The sequence below is a fragment of the Citrus clementina genome, unplaced genomic scaffold, assembly GCF_000493195.1.
Source record: "Citrus clementina cultivar Clemenules unplaced genomic scaffold, Citrus_clementina_v1.0 scaffold_2, whole genome shotgun sequence".
In the NCBI taxonomy this organism is placed as follows: domain Eukaryota; kingdom Viridiplantae; phylum Streptophyta; class Magnoliopsida; order Sapindales; family Rutaceae; genus Citrus; species Citrus x clementina.
In genome coordinates this window covers 35,958,800-35,977,229 of record NW_006262688.1, presented here as the reverse complement: position 1 = coordinate 35,977,229, position 18,430 = coordinate 35,958,800, and the positions used below count along the sequence as shown (strand labels likewise).

At 36.6% G+C, this 18,430-nt stretch overlaps 3 protein-coding genes and 1 long non-coding RNA gene across 9 annotated transcripts; 3 read left to right on the top strand and 1 right to left on the bottom strand.

Moving 5' to 3' along the window:
- The first annotated feature begins 3,439 nt into the window (after positions 1-3,439).
- LOC18050616 (scarecrow-like protein 13) lies at positions 3,440-6,847 on the top strand. Of its 2 annotated transcripts, none has more exons than XM_006449830.2 (2): positions 3,440-3,587; positions 4,743-6,847. In XM_006449830.2, the coding sequence occupies exon 2, from the start codon at positions 4,922-4,924 to the stop codon at positions 6,563-6,565; it is 1,644 nt and encodes a 547-aa protein (XP_006449893.1). In that variant the 5' UTR covers positions 3,440-3,587; positions 4,743-4,921; the 3' UTR covers positions 6,566-6,847. The 2 variants fall into 2 exon arrangements, with proteins under 2 accessions (XP_006449893.1, XP_024047696.1); XM_024191928.1 differs by lacking the exon at positions 3,440-3,587 and adding an exon at positions 3,716-4,479.
- Positions 6,848-7,122: 275 nt separating this feature from the next.
- LOC18050615 lies at positions 7,123-10,012 on the top strand. The gene is made up of 7 exons (XR_002907301.1): positions 7,123-7,373; positions 7,480-7,534; positions 7,742-8,065; positions 8,150-8,299; positions 8,367-8,473; positions 8,703-8,787; positions 9,797-10,012. It is a non-coding gene; the product is annotated as an uncharacterized LOC18050615 (long non-coding RNA).
- Positions 10,013-10,766: 754 nt separating this feature from the next.
- LOC18050613 (pumilio homolog 18) lies at positions 10,767-13,706 on the top strand. 3 transcript variants are annotated; one of them, XM_024191926.1, is made up of 6 exons: positions 10,767-11,132; positions 11,512-12,043; positions 12,128-12,290; positions 12,375-12,538; positions 12,650-12,908; positions 12,997-13,706. In XM_024191926.1, the coding sequence occupies exons 1-6, from the start codon at positions 10,916-10,918 to the stop codon at positions 13,114-13,116; spliced, it is 1,455 nt and encodes a 484-aa protein (XP_024047694.1). In that variant the 5' UTR covers positions 10,767-10,915; the 3' UTR covers positions 13,117-13,706. The 3 variants fall into 3 exon arrangements, with proteins under 3 accessions (XP_024047694.1, XP_024047693.1, XP_024047695.1); XM_024191925.1 differs by having other exon boundaries at positions 11,503-12,043; XM_024191927.1 differs by having other exon boundaries at positions 11,043-11,193; positions 11,503-12,043.
- Positions 13,707-13,753: 47 nt separating this feature from the next.
- On the bottom strand, positions 13,754-17,059 carry LOC18051006 (thymidine kinase a). Of its 3 annotated transcripts, XM_024191924.1 has the most exons (4): positions 16,583-17,059; positions 14,847-14,991; positions 14,372-14,493; positions 13,754-14,285 (listed from the first exon to the last, which is right to left on the bottom strand). In XM_024191924.1, exons 1-4 carry the CDS (start codon positions 16,900-16,902, stop codon positions 14,030-14,032), a joined length of 843 nt encoding a protein of 280 aa, XP_024047692.1. In that variant the 5' UTR covers positions 16,903-17,059; the 3' UTR covers positions 13,754-14,029. The 3 variants fall into 3 exon arrangements, 2 of the variants coding, with proteins under 2 accessions (XP_024047692.1, XP_024047691.1); XM_024191923.1 differs by lacking the exons at positions 13,754-14,285; positions 14,372-14,493; positions 14,847-14,991 and adding an exon at positions 14,998-16,322; XR_002907300.1 differs by lacking the exons at positions 13,754-14,285; positions 14,372-14,493; positions 14,847-14,991 and adding an exon at positions 16,254-16,396 and having other exon boundaries at positions 16,583-16,669.
- Between the last annotated feature and the right edge of the window lie 1,371 nt (positions 17,060-18,430).

The window sequence follows — 18,430 nt, the reverse complement described above, 5'->3', positions numbered from 1 at the left end:
ACATTACTTTCAAAACATTCTTTGAGACCCGTACACACTACACAGCTCTAGCCTCTTACCATTAGATAAGAAGCCTTCTTTAATATAATCCTAATCTCAAACAATCCTTTTACCAGCTCTCCTTTGCCCATTGCTTTATTTATTTATTTATTTTCCCCTTGCTTTTTCCTTTTGGAAACTTTGAGGTCGCGATGAGGTACTCAAGATAAGATCATGATGGTGGGTCATAATTCAAGTATCAAAAGCATAAAAAAGAGAAGCACCAAGATTCTCCTTTCTCTTCATTCCTTTAATCAACATCATTAACTGAAAAGATGCATTCCGACAGATTTACCGCGTAGAAGTTAAAATCATCATCCGGACACACCTGTACACAATAACAACAAAATATTATGAATACTAAATTTTTATAAGCTAGAAAAGTTAATAAGAAAGTTACTTCACAATAATTAGATATACACGAATGTTAGGCCTTTTCTATCAAAACTTAAAAGAGTGATTAACATGCAAATTATTCAAAAAGAAGGCTATGGATTACCTCACCTCACATTTTGGATGCGGCTAAATTATTGGATTTTATTAATTTTTATTGACTTTTTTAATTATCTAACGGTGTTTAAATTATGGGATACAGTACTTTTTTATGCTAAAATAATCAAATATTAAATAAAAACGTAAAATGAATTATACATATAGTCATTTTTAATGATGACATCTTCATTAAAATACAAAAAGTTATAGATTTCAATATACTAAAAATTGTGTTTTTATTTTTAATTTATTAGTGACGTCTTGACATTATTAAAATCAGAATGTCCTCATTAGAATTTTTTCTTTTTTGTGTGTGTGTGTATTATTACAAAAAAATGTGAAAAATCAAAGAATAAATGATGGTGCTATAAATCCTGCAACAGGATCATAAATATAAAAAAAAAAAAAAAAAAAGAGAGAAGGGCTACAGCCTACAGGAGAGCACAACAACTGTACAGCACGATAGCAAGAGAGCACGGTTGTTGGAGAGGATGACTGCCGAGTAATACTGGAAGCAAGCAATAAGCCGAGCTATTGGCCTCCAGCCTGGATATTGGAAGCCTAGATGAGCTGACCAAGACAAGAAGGAAGCACCAACCATAACCAATAATCACAAAGGGCAGCTGCCCCCCGCTTGTCATAAAATTTTCAAAAATATTTTCTAAATTACAACTATAAATTGTATTTACCCCAATAAAATTTGTAATTTGTCCCGCCAACTTTGATTTATTTACAAAAAGGTAGGTTTAAAATTATATTTTCATCATCAAAATTACTTTAAAGAATTTGTTAAATCTAAAATTACTTAGAAGTACTCGAGAAAAATTAAATTCTTTTAAATAAATTAACTTTGTCCCTGATGATTCTAAAAGTGACTATGCCACTAAATTAGATATATGCAAATAGGTCAAAACTCCCAAAATAAGATGCTAGATTTTGTAAATATATAATAGTAAAAATGATTAATTGTGACACTTGTACGAGTTATTTGATATGTTACCATTCTTAAAGCAGTGAAGGGACAGTAACCCAATAAAATCTGGTATCTGCAGCACCAAGTAATATTCAATATTTCACGCGTGAGACGTAGCACCTGCTAATTGATCACCACCCTACAAACAACATAATTGGCCGACACTAAGTAGGACCCACAATTCTGACGTGGCATGCTCTGATCGGTGCACTACAAACAATTCACTCGTTTTAATCCGCGCTGGAGAGTTGATAAAATTTGGGTGGGTGTTCCGTGTTCCTAAAGACACACACCATAATTGAAGTTTCGATGAAGATGACAGCTAGGTCTCACGGTAAGACCATGGTCAAGAGCACAGAGTAATGTTTGCTCCACGTTCGAGTTGAAGAAGTGGAGTGGAAGACGCTAATGGCCACGTCACCGAGAGGAAGAAAGGTGACTGAAAAGAATTAATGAATTTGAGGAATATAAAGAACGTTGGCTAATTAAAGTCGAAATAGGAGTAAGCTGCTTCGAAGAACGAGCGGCTCGTGTCCTGGTAAAAGCATTATCCCAGAATGACCCTAATTTCTTTTAATATTAACAAGAATAACATTGCAGTGTCGTCAAAGAAACCGTGTGCTGGAAAAGCCCCGAACGCTCGTGGTTTTGCCGTGATAAGGATCTAGAAGACGAACGAACAAGATCAAGCAACAAAACTGTTGACCAGTTGACTGTTTTAATTATTATTATCATCATCGATGACAACGTTTGTGGCTTTTCAAATTTTGTCTGGTTTTGTTGTTCGGGCCATCTTCACTGACACTATTAAAACTTGGGATTAATATCCTAATTGGCTTAATTAATTTCCTGCAAACTTCTGAAGCTTAATTAAAGTATTGACGGACGGAGGTCAAAAAAATTAAGTACGTCAGCTCCAGTTGTGTTTAATTGACCCACTTTTGTTGGCACAGGCCAGTACTAGAAAAGGATGAAAATATGCGCAATAAATTAAATTAAATTAAATTAAATCAAATCAAATCTTGCTGTGTCAATTATTCAGCGTTCAATATCCCGCCACCTGTTACATAGTATTATTAATTTATTCATACAAATTAAATTGTACAGGAACGCGCACAAGACCACTCGATGCTTGCTCATGCTTTGTCAGCCTTTCGTACAAACAAAGTTACAAACAGTCGTATTCCATCAGCCGATTAGTTCTAATATATTGTGTGGCTTTGAAACCCTCGTTTTCTTACACCGTGTTTCTCAAATTACATTTGTAAATTGTAAATAGAGGAGGATAACGTCAACACAAATACAAGAGCCTTTTTTTCTTCAATTAATTTGTGTTGTACTTGGTTGATTTTCATATTGGTTTTTTTTTTCTTGACGTTCTAGTTTTGCAATTTAATTAATTTGTCATGATTCATGCTAATTAGTAGAAGCTACTAGTCGGAAATTGCTCCACAATAATCAATATCATAAATTTCATAGACGCATAGTATTTATTATTATTATTATTATTATTATTATTTTTTTTTTTTTTGAGACTAAAAATTCCTCATAACTATTATCCTAGGCTTAAGTAAATTTATGTTGCTATTTATTATTAGAAAGAGCAAGCTTGTGGTTGCGTTGGTACTTGAAAAGAATTTTCTATGTCAACTAACAAAGATAAGTAACTACACCGACCCACCGACCGCGCACGCACGCTCTCAGTGGTCAGTACTCAGTAGAATTAACTTTTGGGCTGGGATTGACGGTTGATACAAATAACACAAATTATAACTAATCCCAGCAATTAGCAGTGCCATTATTATTTTATTATTTTAGTTTTTATAGCATACGTGTTCCAAATATCTAGCCGGGAGGGCATTAGTGTAAATTAACAAATTCTCGGGGGGGGGGGGGGGGGATGGTGGGATAAATAACCATTTAAATTACATTAGAGGAGGCACTTAGGGATCATTTTATGTTTGGGGAGACAGCATACCCAGCTCAACACGCTTACTACGTTGAGTTACTCTGAAAGAAAGAAGAGAAGATTAATATTCTCGAAGCTTCATGTTCAAGTTTCAATCTTGACTCTAATTAAAAGGTATGCCAAGAACTGAACTTCAATAACAACACACGTGTTTTTGTTCAAGTTTAAGCTTTGTTTCGGTTTGTTTTATGGATAATATTTGATGGGCGGAGTTTTTTTTTTTTTTTTTCCTCCTCATAATTGAAGTTGAATTTGAGGTCAAAGGTTATTATTTATGATATGGAAGTAGAGGGTCGTCTTAATTAATATTCCCAAAAATGAATCCTTTTGGCTTATCAATTCGTTTAGGATTTTCATTTTGTTGAGCTTTGATATTTATTTTGTTGGGTTCATAAGATTTAATGCAAAAAAGGCGTGGTCCGTTTGTTTCTTTCGCTTTGAAATTTAAATCTCAATCTCAGCAGCTGTTGATCTGAGTGGTTAATTGTTTTAATCTACAAAATAAATCTCTAGCTATTTGTCATCTTAACACGTTTGATGCCCCTTTGAATCTGGTGACGTAATTCGATATTTATAGTTATTTTCCATATTCAATGTAAAATTTTATGCTTTGACACCACACCAGGGCTGGAATTTTTTCTTTTTTTTTCCTTTTTCTCTTTTATTTTTCCTTTTCTCTTGAGTTCGTTTGTCGGCTTGCCGACTGCGTGTACCTTTTAGCCTTTAAAGTGCCTTTTTCCCCTCACGCTTATACTTGGAAGCTTCAATTGTTTCTATTGGTTGAAGAGTTGAATTAGAACCGCAAGCTTTAGTTTTGTACATTAACTTAAGTTGTTTCTAATGAAAGCTGACTTTTTAATTAATTGGCTGCTGAGTTTCGCCCTTGGTTTCAAGTTTTTGCCGATCTGGTTCTGGGAATCATCTTTCTCTTTGATGTTTTAGGTGATTATTTTAAAAGAATGAAGAATTGCTTGGAAGAAACTGTTTCTTGTGCCATCTTTTGATTGTATGTTCTCCTTTCAATTGCCATCCTATTGCATGCTGAATCACTTCCCAGTTTTAGAGAAGATAGTCTTGTTTCTTAATGCTTGGTCGCTTGTTTGCTATACCTTGTTGTAATAGAATTCTGTTCTACTGGAACGTTCCCATGATACTTGCTTGTTCCTGCTTTCTGTTTTCCTTTTTAAATTACAGCATAACATCAGACAGCCAAGACGTTGTATAGTCTCTAATTCTCCTTTACAATTTTTCTTTTCTTTTGGCCCCCAGATATGGCAGTTCTATAACTTATTTGCATATCCTACTGTTGATCAAGATATGCTGATTGGTAGCTTGCTACTTGTTCGCGAATAAGCAATCTTGCCTAGTAAAAGAAGCATTTCCATTACAAGTTGCTGATATACTCCGGCCAGTCATTCTTTGTGTTCTAAGTGGTGCGTGAATTTTAGATGCAAACATCTCAGAAACACCAAAGTGCAGCCAGTGTCCAACGAATGTATCACCAGCCTGTGCAAGGGATTGAACCCTGTTGTTTGTCTCATGTCCAAATTTTGGACAACAATATATGCTCAGATGTTAGCAGTCAAGGAACCAATATGTCCTTTCAAACCTACAAGGAGCAGTTCTATACCCTGGATTCATCCACAGCAACTACTGGTTTTTCTCATGACTCCCCTTCTGCTGTCAGCATTTCATCTAATCGGAGTACCTTTTCTCCACAAGGTTCTCAGTCGTACCAGTCAGATCCTCATCATTCTCCTGACAATGCCTATGGATCGCCCATGAGTGGATCGTCCATTGTTGATGAGAGCAACGAACTGAGGAACAAACTGAGAGAACTGGAAATATCCTTATTGGGGCCTGAATCAGACATCATTGACAGCTGCAGCTGTTGCTTTAAGAGTGGCACCCACCAAGACACTTCTGCAGCAAGTTGGAACTGGGATCAGCTGATGGAAATGATCCCCAGATTGGACTTGAAACAGGTGCTGATTTTCTGTGCTCAAGCCGTATCTGATGGTGATATATCAACTGCAGCAGGTTTAATGCGCGTGTTGGAGCAAATGGTATCAGTCTCTGGGGAGCCAATTGAACGGCTGGGTGCGTACATGTTGGAAGGGCTTAGAGCAAGGTTGGAGTTTTCAGGGAGTAAAATCTACAAAGCCTTGAAGTGTGAACAACCAGTGAGCTCAGAGCTGATGTCTTACATGAGTGTACTCTTTCAGATTTGTCCATATTGGAAGTTTGCTTACATGTCAGCAAATGTCGTCATTGGGGAAGCAGTGGAGAATGAACATATAATTCACATCATTGATTTCCAGATTGCTCAGGGCACCCAGTGGATGTTCCTCCTCCATGCTCTTGCAAAACGGCCTGGTGGATCCCCACTTGTCCGCATAACTGGGATTGATGATTCCCAATCAACCCATGCTCGTGGTGGAGGACTTGATATTGTAGGGAAGAGACTGTCGGAGTTTGCTGCATCCTGCAATGTCCCATTTGAATTCCATGATACTGCCATGACTGCTTGTGAGGTTGAACGACAACATCTAAGGGTTCAACCTGGGGAAGCTGTGGTGGTGAATTTTCCTTTTGTGCTGCACCACATGCCTGATGAGAGTGTGAGTACTGAGAATCATAGAGACAGGCTATTGAGACTGGTTAAAAGCTTGTCACCCAAAGTTGTGACCCTTGTTGAACAAGAATCCAAAACCAATACATCTCCATTCTTTCACAGGTTCCTTGAGACACTGGATTATTATACAGCTATGTTTGAGAGCATTGATGTTACTCGTCCAAGGGATGACAAGCAACGTATCAGTGCAGAGCAGCACTGTGTGGCCCGGGACATAGTCAACATGATAGCTTGTGAGGGGATTGAAAGGGTGGAACGGCATGAACTTCTTGGTAAGTGGAGATCACGTTTTATGATGGCAGGATTTACCCCATATCGATTGAGTCCTTTGGTGACAAATGCTGTGAGGGATGTATTGAAAGACTATGATAGTAACTATAGAGTTGAAGAGAATGATGGGGCTCTTTATCTCGGCTGGAGAAACAGAGCTATGGCCACCTCTTCTGCATGGAAGTGAAAAACCATTATAGAAACTCTGTATAATTAACCCCCACAGTTTTTGTTGTAGCTTTTAGAGCACGAGTCATAGTGATATTTGTTAGTTGTAACTTAATTAGAACGGAGAGTAGCTGTCAATTATCATCTAATAGAACCTCAACTTTACTGTAAATGTCCACGTTGTAATATGATAAGCTAATATGATAAGCAGACAGGTCTGAATTTTACTGAACTTACGGTGTTATAACGTTTGTGTTTCTTGGTTACTAAATGAGGAAAAAAATTTCTGTTCAAAAATCAACCTGCAATGGAGATTTCAAGATTGATTGCTATTTCTCAAAATTCTCCAAGTCCTGATGACTAAATACAACCGTGTCCCACGCCTCTTGCTTCTTTACAAAGATTAATTAAGGTACTTGAATTGTACTAAATATCTGTTTTGGATTAAGGATCTTGTCTTTTAATTTCAAATTAATAAAAAGGATTTCTATTAATTTGCTTGCCGTCAATATATATATATATATGCATAGATTCTTATCGACAAACGGTGGTTAGTCTAAACGACATCGTTTGCCTAAACTGCAGGTTCGTTTCTCAAAATCACAAGCAAAACGCAAAGAAGAGCAGTTACAGCAAGACATTGGTGTCAAATACTGATTCGGCAAAATTTGCTGCCAAAACAGTTAAAATATTAATAGAGAATTAGAATAGGAAAAAGAAATTTAAGTCCTCGCCACGACTGACCAGACCAAGGACACGCACCAACAGCTGGGTTCGATGGTGCATATGTATTTACTACATCAATACAATCAAATCCTCCATCCGAGGTAATTCTTCTATGTCATTTTACTAACCCACGACGAAATTTCAGTTTTTTTTTTTTTTTCTTTTCTCTCAATCAAGTTTGAACCTTTATGTTTCTGTTTCATTCAGTTTCAGTTTTATCTAGTCATGAATGATAAGGAACTGCAACTTTCACGAGATTTAGGTGATTATTTTACATTTTACAATCACATACTCATGTGGGGTTTTACTTATTTTATTGTTTCGTTTGATCGTTGTGTGTCAAATGATGGATATTTTATTTATGCCTTGTTTAGAAATTGAATCTTTGCCGTTTGTGAGATTGACGACGAAAGGCTAAAGTTTGTATGTGTGTTTGTTTTTATTTTTTATTTATTTTGGGGTACTGCAGAATTTGAAGTTAAAGAATTTTGTTAAATTGGTTGAATGTGAGTGAATATGGAAGAAGAGAGAAAATTGCTGAAGGAGCAAGAGAGGGAACGAAGGCGTTTAAGGGATAGGCAGAGAAGACAGTCTATGAGTGTTGAAGAAAGGGAAAAGCATCTTGCTAGACGTCGAAAAAATTATCAACTTAGGAGATTAAGAGCTGAAAATGCTCAGTTAGATTTGGATCAACCTCAATCTCAAGCCACAACTTCAACTAATCAACTTACGACATTTCCATCTGTTTCATCAGATCTTGATTCTGGATCCCATCTTTTGGCAAAGTCTGAGAGTGAGTTTCTGTTGATTTTTAGAGACCTTTTTTCATAAATTTGAAAATAATCACACTTGTAACATCTTCTTGCTATTTATGTAGGTTTGGAAGTTCCAGCTCATAAGTTAGCCAAGTTTTCTGGGCAGTTAAGGTTGAGTCAATTAAAACAGCTTGCAAGATCAATCAATAATTCTTTGATCAACAATCATAAAGTAGCGGTAGATGTGACAATAAATTCTAATGAATCCAGTGGTAAGTTTATTGACATTGAGTGAATGATAATTTATGATGTTAGTTCTTATTTTGGATTGTTGTTCAGGTGTATCACCAAAAGGGTTGCGATTGAATCGTGTCAAACATCTTGCACGGTCATTGAATTCTACTGTTAAAGAGTCTGCGAGTCAAAACCAGCAAGCCAAGTAGAAGGTACGACATATTTGTGTACAATTGTTCTTTACTACAACATTCTCATAGGGATAGTTTGAAGCATTTGTTCTTTGAGTTTGAAGTGAAGATAAATGGTCTTGCTTGGTTGTGGAGAATTAAGATTATCTTTGTGATGTAATTTCCCAAATGGTTGAATTTTATGTTGCACTTTTGGTTCATTTTCAGTTAATTTCCCAACTGATTCATAAATTTTTGTATTACATTTCAGGATGAGTCTTTCTTTTGTGAACTACAGTCTGCAGCATGTGAGGATAACAATTAGCTTCTCCCAAATGCTTCTTGATTGAACAAGTGTAAGTTGCTTAAAGGATATTGATTTCCTTTCTACTTCATGAATGAAGTTGTTGACTGGAAACATTATACTGGCATCAGTAAACTCTACTAATTTTTTTTTTCTTCTTTGTTTTCTTTTCAACACTGGAGATTTTTTGTTCTCTAATTTATGATGTGATTTATGGGCAGGCCGTTCCCAGAACTTAGATGTATCTATTTTTTCTCTGTGTTAGATCAGTTTTGAATAGTTAAGGACATGGTCATAACCATTAATTATTGGGACATGTTAGTTTTTCAATTGGATTTGACCAACTAGTCAACTGTATCTTAGTTCTGTGCATAGAAAATTGAGAGGTAATTCGTATAGATTAGCTGTTAATTGCATGAGTGAAGAGATGCATGAACAGTAATATTGTTTTACAAGGCAAAAACTGAAGACGTTGCAAGAGAAGTGAATGTGGCTTGACAATATTTGAGTTGGGGAGACAATGAAATTCAGGCTGCTAATACTGAGTCCCCTCCTGTTCCTCTGTTCTAATTGTGTGTTATCCAGTGGTTTCAGAATAGGTTATTCATTGTGCATACATCCTTTCGATCCTTTATTCATAATTTACAAAATGTGGTTCATGGCTGTAAGTTGTATGTTCTGGTTGTTTCATTGTTACAACTTTTTGCATTCAGGGCACTGCCATATTTTCTCCTACTGAACTCGTAAAAATAATGGATATCTTTCGGTAATGTTTAGAAACTATTGTTCTTTTCAAATGTGAAAATCATGGAGAGAGTAGAATAGCATTTATAACCAGTTTAATCTTGCTTCCTGTGAATATACTTAATTGCACAAACTTATTCTCCTTACAAAAAGAGATATTTTCAGGGTACTCGTGAATTCATAATGCATTGAAAGTTGCAAAAATAAATTCACTCTGAAGCCAGCAATTCCTGCTGGCTAATATAGCTTATTACATTAGGAAACTTCTTCTCTTTGCTTACTCCGTTGTTTTACTTTATTATTCTATGATCTTGTAGGCTGAAGCACGCTGTTGCAAAATGAAAGGGCATTGTTGGTACTGGAAAAGGCACAATCTGGAGCTTGATTTTGACTTGGGACAGGGAAAGACACTGATGGGGAAAAAGAATTCTTCAAAGTCCGAGAACACATTATGGTCTCAAGTGACAGAAATTTTGGAATATACTTATAACACAATTGTTTTCAAGCAAGTGGCAAAATTTTCTAACTTGACATTTCTTTTGTTCTTGCTTTATATTCGTTACCATCATTCTTTAGTTAATGGTAGGCACTTGTGTTTTCCTCCGGTAATTTATTGCAGATAATACTAATGTTGTTATTACAAAAGATGGCATAATCCGTTAATTACTAAATTTATAAAAAGGAGATTAAGATTACACTAATATTCCAATTTTAATATATGTCTCTAAAAAATAACAGATGCTAAATATAATTTTAATTACAGTAATTTAAAACTGCATTACGTTTGATTTAAAAAAAAATGCAAACATATATTCATTTTGGTGGGAACCGTTTTAACGACTTAAAACAAGCTAGCCTTTTCTCTTTCGACTCAGAAATGCTTTACTTTTTCAAATTAATGCTGCGGATATGTATAATTTAGAAGGATGCATGAATGATTTATGCCTTTTTTTTTCTAAATGCTCATTTTGTATGGATTTTTAATTTTATGTTTCTATCCAGCGGACCACATAATTCGAATACAAACTTTATTGATTCGTGTATAATCCAACCAAAAAGAAATTTCTTTAGCATTCGTTTAGAAAATTGCACTGACAATTGTTGCCTTCATCTCCACACAAGGAAAGTAAAAGAAAGAATAAATTTCGAACTGTAATTCTGCTCTAAATCAAATATTCATTTTATTTTTATTCCTGGTGGTAAAAGAAAAGGAAATTTATGCAAATAATAATAATAAAAGAAAAGTAAAACTTCCATACAGCAACTGTAATATTTTTTTGTTTATAATAAATAAACAAATATCCACAGCTTTATGTCAGATTGGTTGTGTTAGTGTTTGTGATAGTGTTGTAACTCGTTCTTCTTGTTTCTTGCTTTGCAAGTTCCTCTGTAGACTAATTGGTAGTGTTCCGTCATCTCAACTCGACTTCGGTTCAATGCCTAACTCAAGATCACCGCCTCCTTTTGATTCAGACCTTGAAAGCTCCCTGTATTTTTTGAGGAAACTTTCTGTGGATAACACAGTTTCCCCCACTTTGCCTTTCACTATTAGCCGTTCAACAAGAAGATTACACGAGCAAAGTTCCATTCCTGCGACTACTCCATTGTTCTCTCCAAGTATCTCGGCTGGTCTTATCTTGTGCGAGGGTATAGGTAGTCTCACGCCTCCGCGTCCATAAGTACATGCATATTATCTATGTATGTACGTATGTATGTATGTATCTGTATACATGTACTTTTTTTGCCATAAAGATTTGATCTTTGTATGCACATTTATGTATTTGTGTGCATATAGGAGACCCACACACGTGTATATGCGTTTGCTCCCCTTTTGCGTGCGCATATCTGCCTTCATATATGTAAATGTCGGTAAAGGTTTGATTTTTATGTGCATATTGATGTTTGTATGTGTCTGTTGATATGTAAATATGGGTAAAGATTTGATTTTCATGTTCACATTGATATTTGCATGTATCTCTGTGTGTGTGTGAAGAATTGATTTTTTATGTAATTTATGTGATAGTCTGTGCAGGTGATTCTTCAGGGAACCGGCAGTCTATGCCTTCAAACAGGTATATGAAAGGGTATGCTGAAAACTATCATCTAGAGATAGTGATGGGGAATTTTGGTTCTGGAGTCCCGTCCATGTCTATTTCGGGGAATCAAGATAACCTTTTTGATTTGGCCAGCATATTAGAGGGAGGAAGAAGGCCAGACTTGAACATAGGGATTGGAATTGCAAATCTTAGTACATCTATTGGTCCTGGAACTTATGGCAAAAATGCTTTGCTGGCACAGCCAGATTATGATATCGTTCTGCTAGGAAAGACTGGAGGTGGCTCTCTGTCCCTTCAGAAAATGTTATCCGGAAAGGACTCAACAATTACATTTAAGATATTTGAGGCAGTGTATAAGTACCCATTTGATCTGATGACTGATGGATATGGATGTCATCTGTTTGCTAAGCTTATCCAATCATGCAGCATGAATCAGCTGGGACGGATTACACTGAAGATAACCTCACAATCTGAATTGTTTTACAAGGCATCAGTCTATAAAGATGGGTAATCATCCTAAATCCCAGGCGTTACTCATTTTTTGTTCATTTTCTGCTTTTCTCGACCAATTTCAGTTTCTTGTTTGGGCAGTGCACGGTCAATGCAGAAGCTGATCAAAGTGCTAGTTGGATCACCCTGCATTTCTCTTGTGATTTCAGCTGCATACAGAAGATTCAAAGACATGATGTTTAGTAAAGAAGCATCGTCTGTTATAATCAAGTGTTTGGAGACACTTGATGAACAGCAAAATGAGGTAATCTTCACTTTAACGAATGTCACATTTAAGAGTCTTTTAGAATTACACATGAAGAAGATAATTTGTCGTGTTTGGTACTAGGTACTATATCTCGCAGCCATGAACCACTTTCGGGAGCTAGCCACCCACGTCAGGGGATGTGTCTCCTTAAACAATTTCATTAATGAAATGAGAGGTCCACGCAGAGGACAACTTCTAGATTTAATTTCTAGTCATGCAGAGTTCCTATCAAAGGATCCTTCAGGGTAAAGACCACTCTTCCTTAACTATATGGTGCTTAATTTATGAATGAAGTTGTTCAAAGAATGATTTCTTGGCATAATCCATTGCTTAATTAATGGATTTTTTTTTCCCAGAAACTATGTTGTGCAGCATGTCCTAGGACTTGGTGATCTGAAATATTCTGAAAAGATATGCTCTCTTCTCAAAGGAAAATTTGAAGAACTCTCATTGCTAAGATGTGGAAGTCATTTAGTAGAGAAATGTCTGAAGTCTCCAGGAATGGCACATTATGTTGTTGATGATCTTTTGAAGATCAGCGACCATCAATTTTTACACCTTGCCAGGCATAAATATGGGAACTTTGTGATCCAACAAGCATTAAGGGTGACAAAGGTAGTTTGCATGTGATTTTTTTATTATAGCTTTGAAGATCATATACTGAATGCAGTCTTTCTGATTTCTCCTACTTTCCATTTTACAGAATGGAAACATTTCCCATCACCAATATCTTCTTGAGAAACTTCTAAATGATGATGCTCTCAAGGTAGGATTTGGAAGGCATGTCTTCAATTTGATCGCTACAGGGATTTCAGATGACTGAGCGTAACATAATCCAAGAACTAGGCCAGTCGTCGTTTATTCAGGGCATTGTGCCGTTTAATTTGTTTGCACGATTAGTTCCCAGTTCTTCCATTTGATCTTATAAGTTGTGTGATATAAGTTTATAACTTGTGTGCAAGAGAGTACAGGTCAGTCATGGCCGAAATTTCAGATTGTGGTGTTGCAAAGAAGTTGAAGAACTCTTATGACTGGTAGCTAGATGTTGTAGCCACGTCGTGTCTTATTCGTCTCTTACGAAGTAGAGCATTGTCAGTACTGTACACTTCGGATGTGGTTCCTGTTGTTTTGGTAATGAACTAGTATTTGTCTTCGTGCATGCGCGGGTTCATTAACGATATGATTTTACCACTTCATTTCATTGTGAAAAGGAACGAGGCCTCGGGCGTTTGATAAAATTCCAAGACCACAAATTAGGGTTTTTTTCCCATTGACTGGATCGACCAAACAATCAAGCTTTCATAGCTCAGTTGGTTAGAGCACCCGTTAGTAAGGCGGGAGGTCTTGGTTCGACTCTCAATGAACAGTCGCAAATTGCGACTGTTATTTTCGGCTGCTGAAATACTGCATTAGGGATTTGGGAGAAAGAGACACCTGCGGGATTATCGAAGAAGATTGCGTGCCAAATGCTTAAGCTTAACCATAAGATTTTCCTGTAAAGATTAGTTCACCTTGGAAAGTGGAAGCTCCGTTCTTGTTCACGTGTTAACATGAGAATTTCAAGCTTTGATTATACACACAATAAACAAGCACTTCCAAATAGAAAATGATACAATTTGTACAGTATCCAACTACATCAATTCTAATTTCCAATTTTGCTCATTCAACGTGCATATTGATTGATGACACCAAAAGGGCTGCCTATGTGTACATAATTGATCAGAGTATTTAGTGTTTTACACATAGGAGCCACACTGAACCTTCTCAGACTCTAGCACAATTCTTGCAGCTTCTACAACTACTTGTCCGCTTACATAGTGCTGCCGGCACACAGGCATGTAGATATCAGACCCTCCAATCAATTCCGTCTTTGTCTCCTCAGTCTTCCTTAAAGTGAAGAAAGCACGCTTCCCACAGAACTCGCATCGAGCAGTTAATTTGGTTACAGAATCAGCAAGCGGAATTATATCAATCACAGAACCAAAACTCCTTCTGCAACAACATTTCCCGCCATCAAAACCCCAATAAAACTCTTATAAAAATGAGATGGGCAATTGGAGGAAAGTACCTTCACATACCTCAAATAGTCACCATCTAGTCCAGCAACTATCACAGTTTTTCCATCATGATCAGCAGCTTCACGGCAGAAATCATAAAGGTCTTCAAAGAATTGAGCCTCATCAATGCCGATCACATCTACCTGTCACCAAGTATTGGACATGAATATGACATTTAAAAAAGGTGCACATGTACATGGAAGGCTTCAACAAAAATATAATCACAACCAAAATTTATAAAAATTGATGGCAGCCTTCTGCCATACATGCTTTGCCTTGTATTTTATAAGGTTCATTAACCTTTTTTTAAAAAAAAGCAGCATCCATTAACCTGGTACAAATGAACTGCACATTCACAATTAGGATTTTTCTATTTTTTATGTTTTTTGAGAAAACAATTGGAATTACTTACTTTCATAGAAAATGGACTAATAATTAAGTATTTACAGAGTACCATTTTTCATGACACAGATCATCAATTTTCACATTGAATTACCTGATCATAAGCATCAGAACCGAATTTTTGTCTGAATGATGACAAGGTGGTCAACGCACAACATGGCAATTTCACCCCATCATGTGTAACTATGGAATCTAACCCATATCTTGTATCCTTATTGGATTTTATTACTGCTACATTTCTGCAAAAAAAGGAAACAGTAAGTGCAAAAACTTGGACTAGTTCTCACTTCAATCAAGAACACAGCCAGCATCCTTTAAAATGCATGTTATTTCCTTAATCATCTGATTAATCTCCTTAGAATGCTTATGCGATTTATCGCCCATTACGAAGAAGTGGACCATCCCTAAAACTTCAATCCTGCTATAACCAGGCTCTTTGACCACCCCTAAATCCCTCATCATCCCCCTAACCTCCTCAACATTGTCCCAGGACCCAACATTGGCATATGCATTCGCCAAGACCACATACTTCCCAGCATTTTCTGGGTCCAATTCAAAGTACTTCTTAGCTGCCACCTTCACCAGGTCAATGTCTCCATGAATTCTACATGCCCCAAGTAAAGCACCCCATACTACAGAGTGTTCCATACAAGGTGAACTAAGAACAAACTCATAAGCCTCTTGTAATTTCCCAGCACGTCCCAAAAGATCAACTATGGCTGCATAATGTTTCCCTCTAGGTTGGATTCCATAATCCCTCAACATGGATGAGAAGTAATCCCAGCCTTTATTGACAAGACCTCCATGGCCACAAGCAGAAAGCACAGCAAGAAAAGTAACGTAATTTGGTCTGAAACCTTCACTTGTCATCCTATGAAATAATTGAAAAACCTCTACGACTCTTCCATGCTGTCCATACCCAGCTATCAAAGAAGTCCAAGTAACAACATTTCTATTTGACAATTTATCAAATACTTGACGCCCATCAGAGATAATACTGCATTTGAAGTACATATCTATAAGAGCACTATTAACTACAACGTTTTCTCTAATACCACACTTGAGCATGAGACCATGGGCTCGTTTCCCGTAGTCCAATGTGGCCAAGGTGGCACACGCTCTGAAAATTGATGCAAACGTATACTGGTCCGGTCTCAAACCATTTTCCCTCATCTTGTAATAATAATCCAGTCCAACTTCTTCAAAGCCTTTTTGCACATATCCAGCAATCATAGCATTCCAAGAAATCAAACTTTTTTGCTGCAGCTTATCAAACAGAACATGAGCAGTTACTAGATCCCCATATTTTGCATACAATATCAACAATTTGGTTTTGATATATTCAATGGGAACATATCCAACAATAACCATTTGAGCATGAATTCTTCTCCCTTTTCTATATTCTTTTGTGAATATGCACTCTTGCAACAAAAGAGCGTATGTCCCCTCATCCACTTTCAGCCCTGTTCGCCATAATAATCCAATAGCTTCACTTAATCTCCCCGAAAAACAAAGGCCCCTTATTGCTTCATCCAATTGGATGGCATTGTTACGTAGATTGACCTGAAAGCTGGGAATATCTCAGCAGTGACAATCCCATTCGATCATGGAACATAAACATATTTGCAATTCCAGTCCATCAAACTAAATTTAATGAAAAATTAGAATTTAGAACAATCAAACTTTAGGAATAAAATTGATGCATTCCCACAACGGTACCTATTGATAGACACGACCCAACACTTAAAACAAATGCCACAAATAATACAGTCAAATCCCAAGCAAACCCATTGAATAAAACATGAATAAAATAAAAGAGAAGCAACAAACCTGCCCTTTTGGGTCTCAGCTTGAATTCTTCGAAGAAGCGTGGTCGTTTTTCCGGCAAACATTGGTCCTACGATCACGTGAATCTCACCTGACGGCGAAGAAACAGAGGCCTCCGAATGCAGGTTTCGATTTTGTAAGGAGAAAAGAGGGGGTCTGGGCGAAACCATTGAGTGGATAAATTTAGGGTTTCGAAGAGACGTTGCGGGATTAAAAAAACTGGATTTTGAGGCAAGAGTTGTGGCCTTTGAGAGGTGATGAGAGATGGGTGTCAATGAAAAGGGCGGGGTTATTAGACACTTCATTCTTGAAATAGTTGACATTCAGTTAGAGCGAGGTTAGGGTTTGAGCAATTTTGGCATGCTTCGGTTAATTTCAGGGTTTAAGGATTTGGAGGTGTGGGAGACAAGGGAGTGTGCTCTAAGACTAAAGAGCGAGGGTAGGGTTTACGGGGAGTTTCGTTGTTTATTTTATTTTATTTTTTTTGTTTTTACCCATCCAGGCCCGCGCCAGCGACGAGAGTGTACACAAAATTTCATTCTAGTACAAAACATCATTCGTTATTCCACCAATTAAAAATGAATCTCGTCATGTTGTCTTCTTTGCTTACTTGGAATTGGACATTCCTCACTGTAATGGTTATTTATTTCCATTCGGCTTAAAGAGTTTGTTGAAAAATTGTCATGTAACACCCCGTACCTATTAATGAAATTCTCATCAATGTGTGGGAGCAATGTAAATTATAACAAATAATGACAGCATTTAACATTCATTCTCCCCCAAAACCAAAACACAAACATACACCACAAAATGAGTCTCAATAAAAAGGTGAGGGGGTGGGAGGCTTATCTTCTTATAATTAAAACAAGCCGAAAATTTGATAGGGTTCCTTAAGTAATATGAAATCATCATATAATATTCAACCGATTTATAAGAGAGTTTGTCCTATGTCTAAGATTTTAGCTTTGATATAGGATAAGCTGTCTTTGTATTGTGGAATTTACTATAAATGCTGTATCTACAAGCGTTTGGTCTCCCACTTAATCAAGTGGTTGCCATGAAATAAGCCTTTTTACAGAAACATGGTAGGAATCTAGGAGACATATGAACCACTTCCCACATAATTATCATCTTCCATGTGCATTTTTAATCATGTTTATCTATGTATTTAAAAAAATCAAATGCTATCCAATTGACCACTTATGTTAGTCTAGGTCAATTTATATTTATTTAAAAAAAAATCACTATTGCTTAAACACTCACTCATAAATTTTGATTTTGATACCAACAAAGTGTAGGCTCCACTAGCAATGAAGTCCCCTTAAGTGGCTTGATTGGGTTTGCTCCCCAATTCGAGTCGCAGGGAAGTCGCCTTTGTTGGGAGAACCTGTGCCTCTCGGTTCGAGCGGAGACTTATAGTCTGGGTTGTGGTACGGACTTAAAGGTGCCTCATACAGTTGGGGCCCTCCCCAGAATACCTCGTGGTCAAAACAAAAAAAAAAGTTTGATTTTGATTTTGTGTTTACTCGCTCCAGATCCCTAGTCAATTAAAAAAAAAACTGCTTTAATAACCACTTAATTACTAATAAAAATAAATTTTAATAAGTAAATAAAGTCAATCGATTCATTTATTTGGTTTTTACATCCGCCAACACAAATTGGAGACAATAATGGAGGACCACGAGGCTTTTTGAATGCCATTTCCATAAAACAATAGATTAAAAAAAAATTGAAGAACTCTAAATGAATGATCAATTCACTTTTTGTTGTTTTTTAGAAGAATGATCAGTTCACTTAAAATATAGGAAGTGGAGCAGTTGCATCAAACAAACCTTATATTTAGCAACTAAA

Coding starts and splice junctions, on each gene's coding strand:
- LOC18050616 (XM_006449830.2), top strand. CDS start 4,922: ATGCAAACATCTCAGAAACACCAAAGTGCAGCCAGTGTCCAACGAATG.
- LOC18050613 (XM_024191925.1), top strand. CDS start 10,916: ATGCCTAACTCAAGATCACCGCCTCCTTTTGATTCAGACCTTGAAAGC. Junction 12,044..12,127: donor GCATCAGTCTATAAAGATGG/GTAATCATCCTA, acceptor TTGTTTGGGCAG/TGCACGGTCAATGCAGAAGC. Junction 12,291..12,374: donor TTGATGAACAGCAAAATGAG/GTAATCTTCACT, acceptor GTTTGGTACTAG/GTACTATATCTCGCAGCCAT.
- LOC18051006 (XM_024191923.1), bottom strand. CDS start 16,902: ATGTCAACTATTTCAAGAATGAAGTGTCTAATAACCCCGCCCTTTTCA. Junction 16,323..16,582: donor GCTGAGACCCAAAAGGGCAG/GTTTGTTGCTTC, acceptor AGATATTCCCAG/CTTTCAGGTCAATCTACGTA.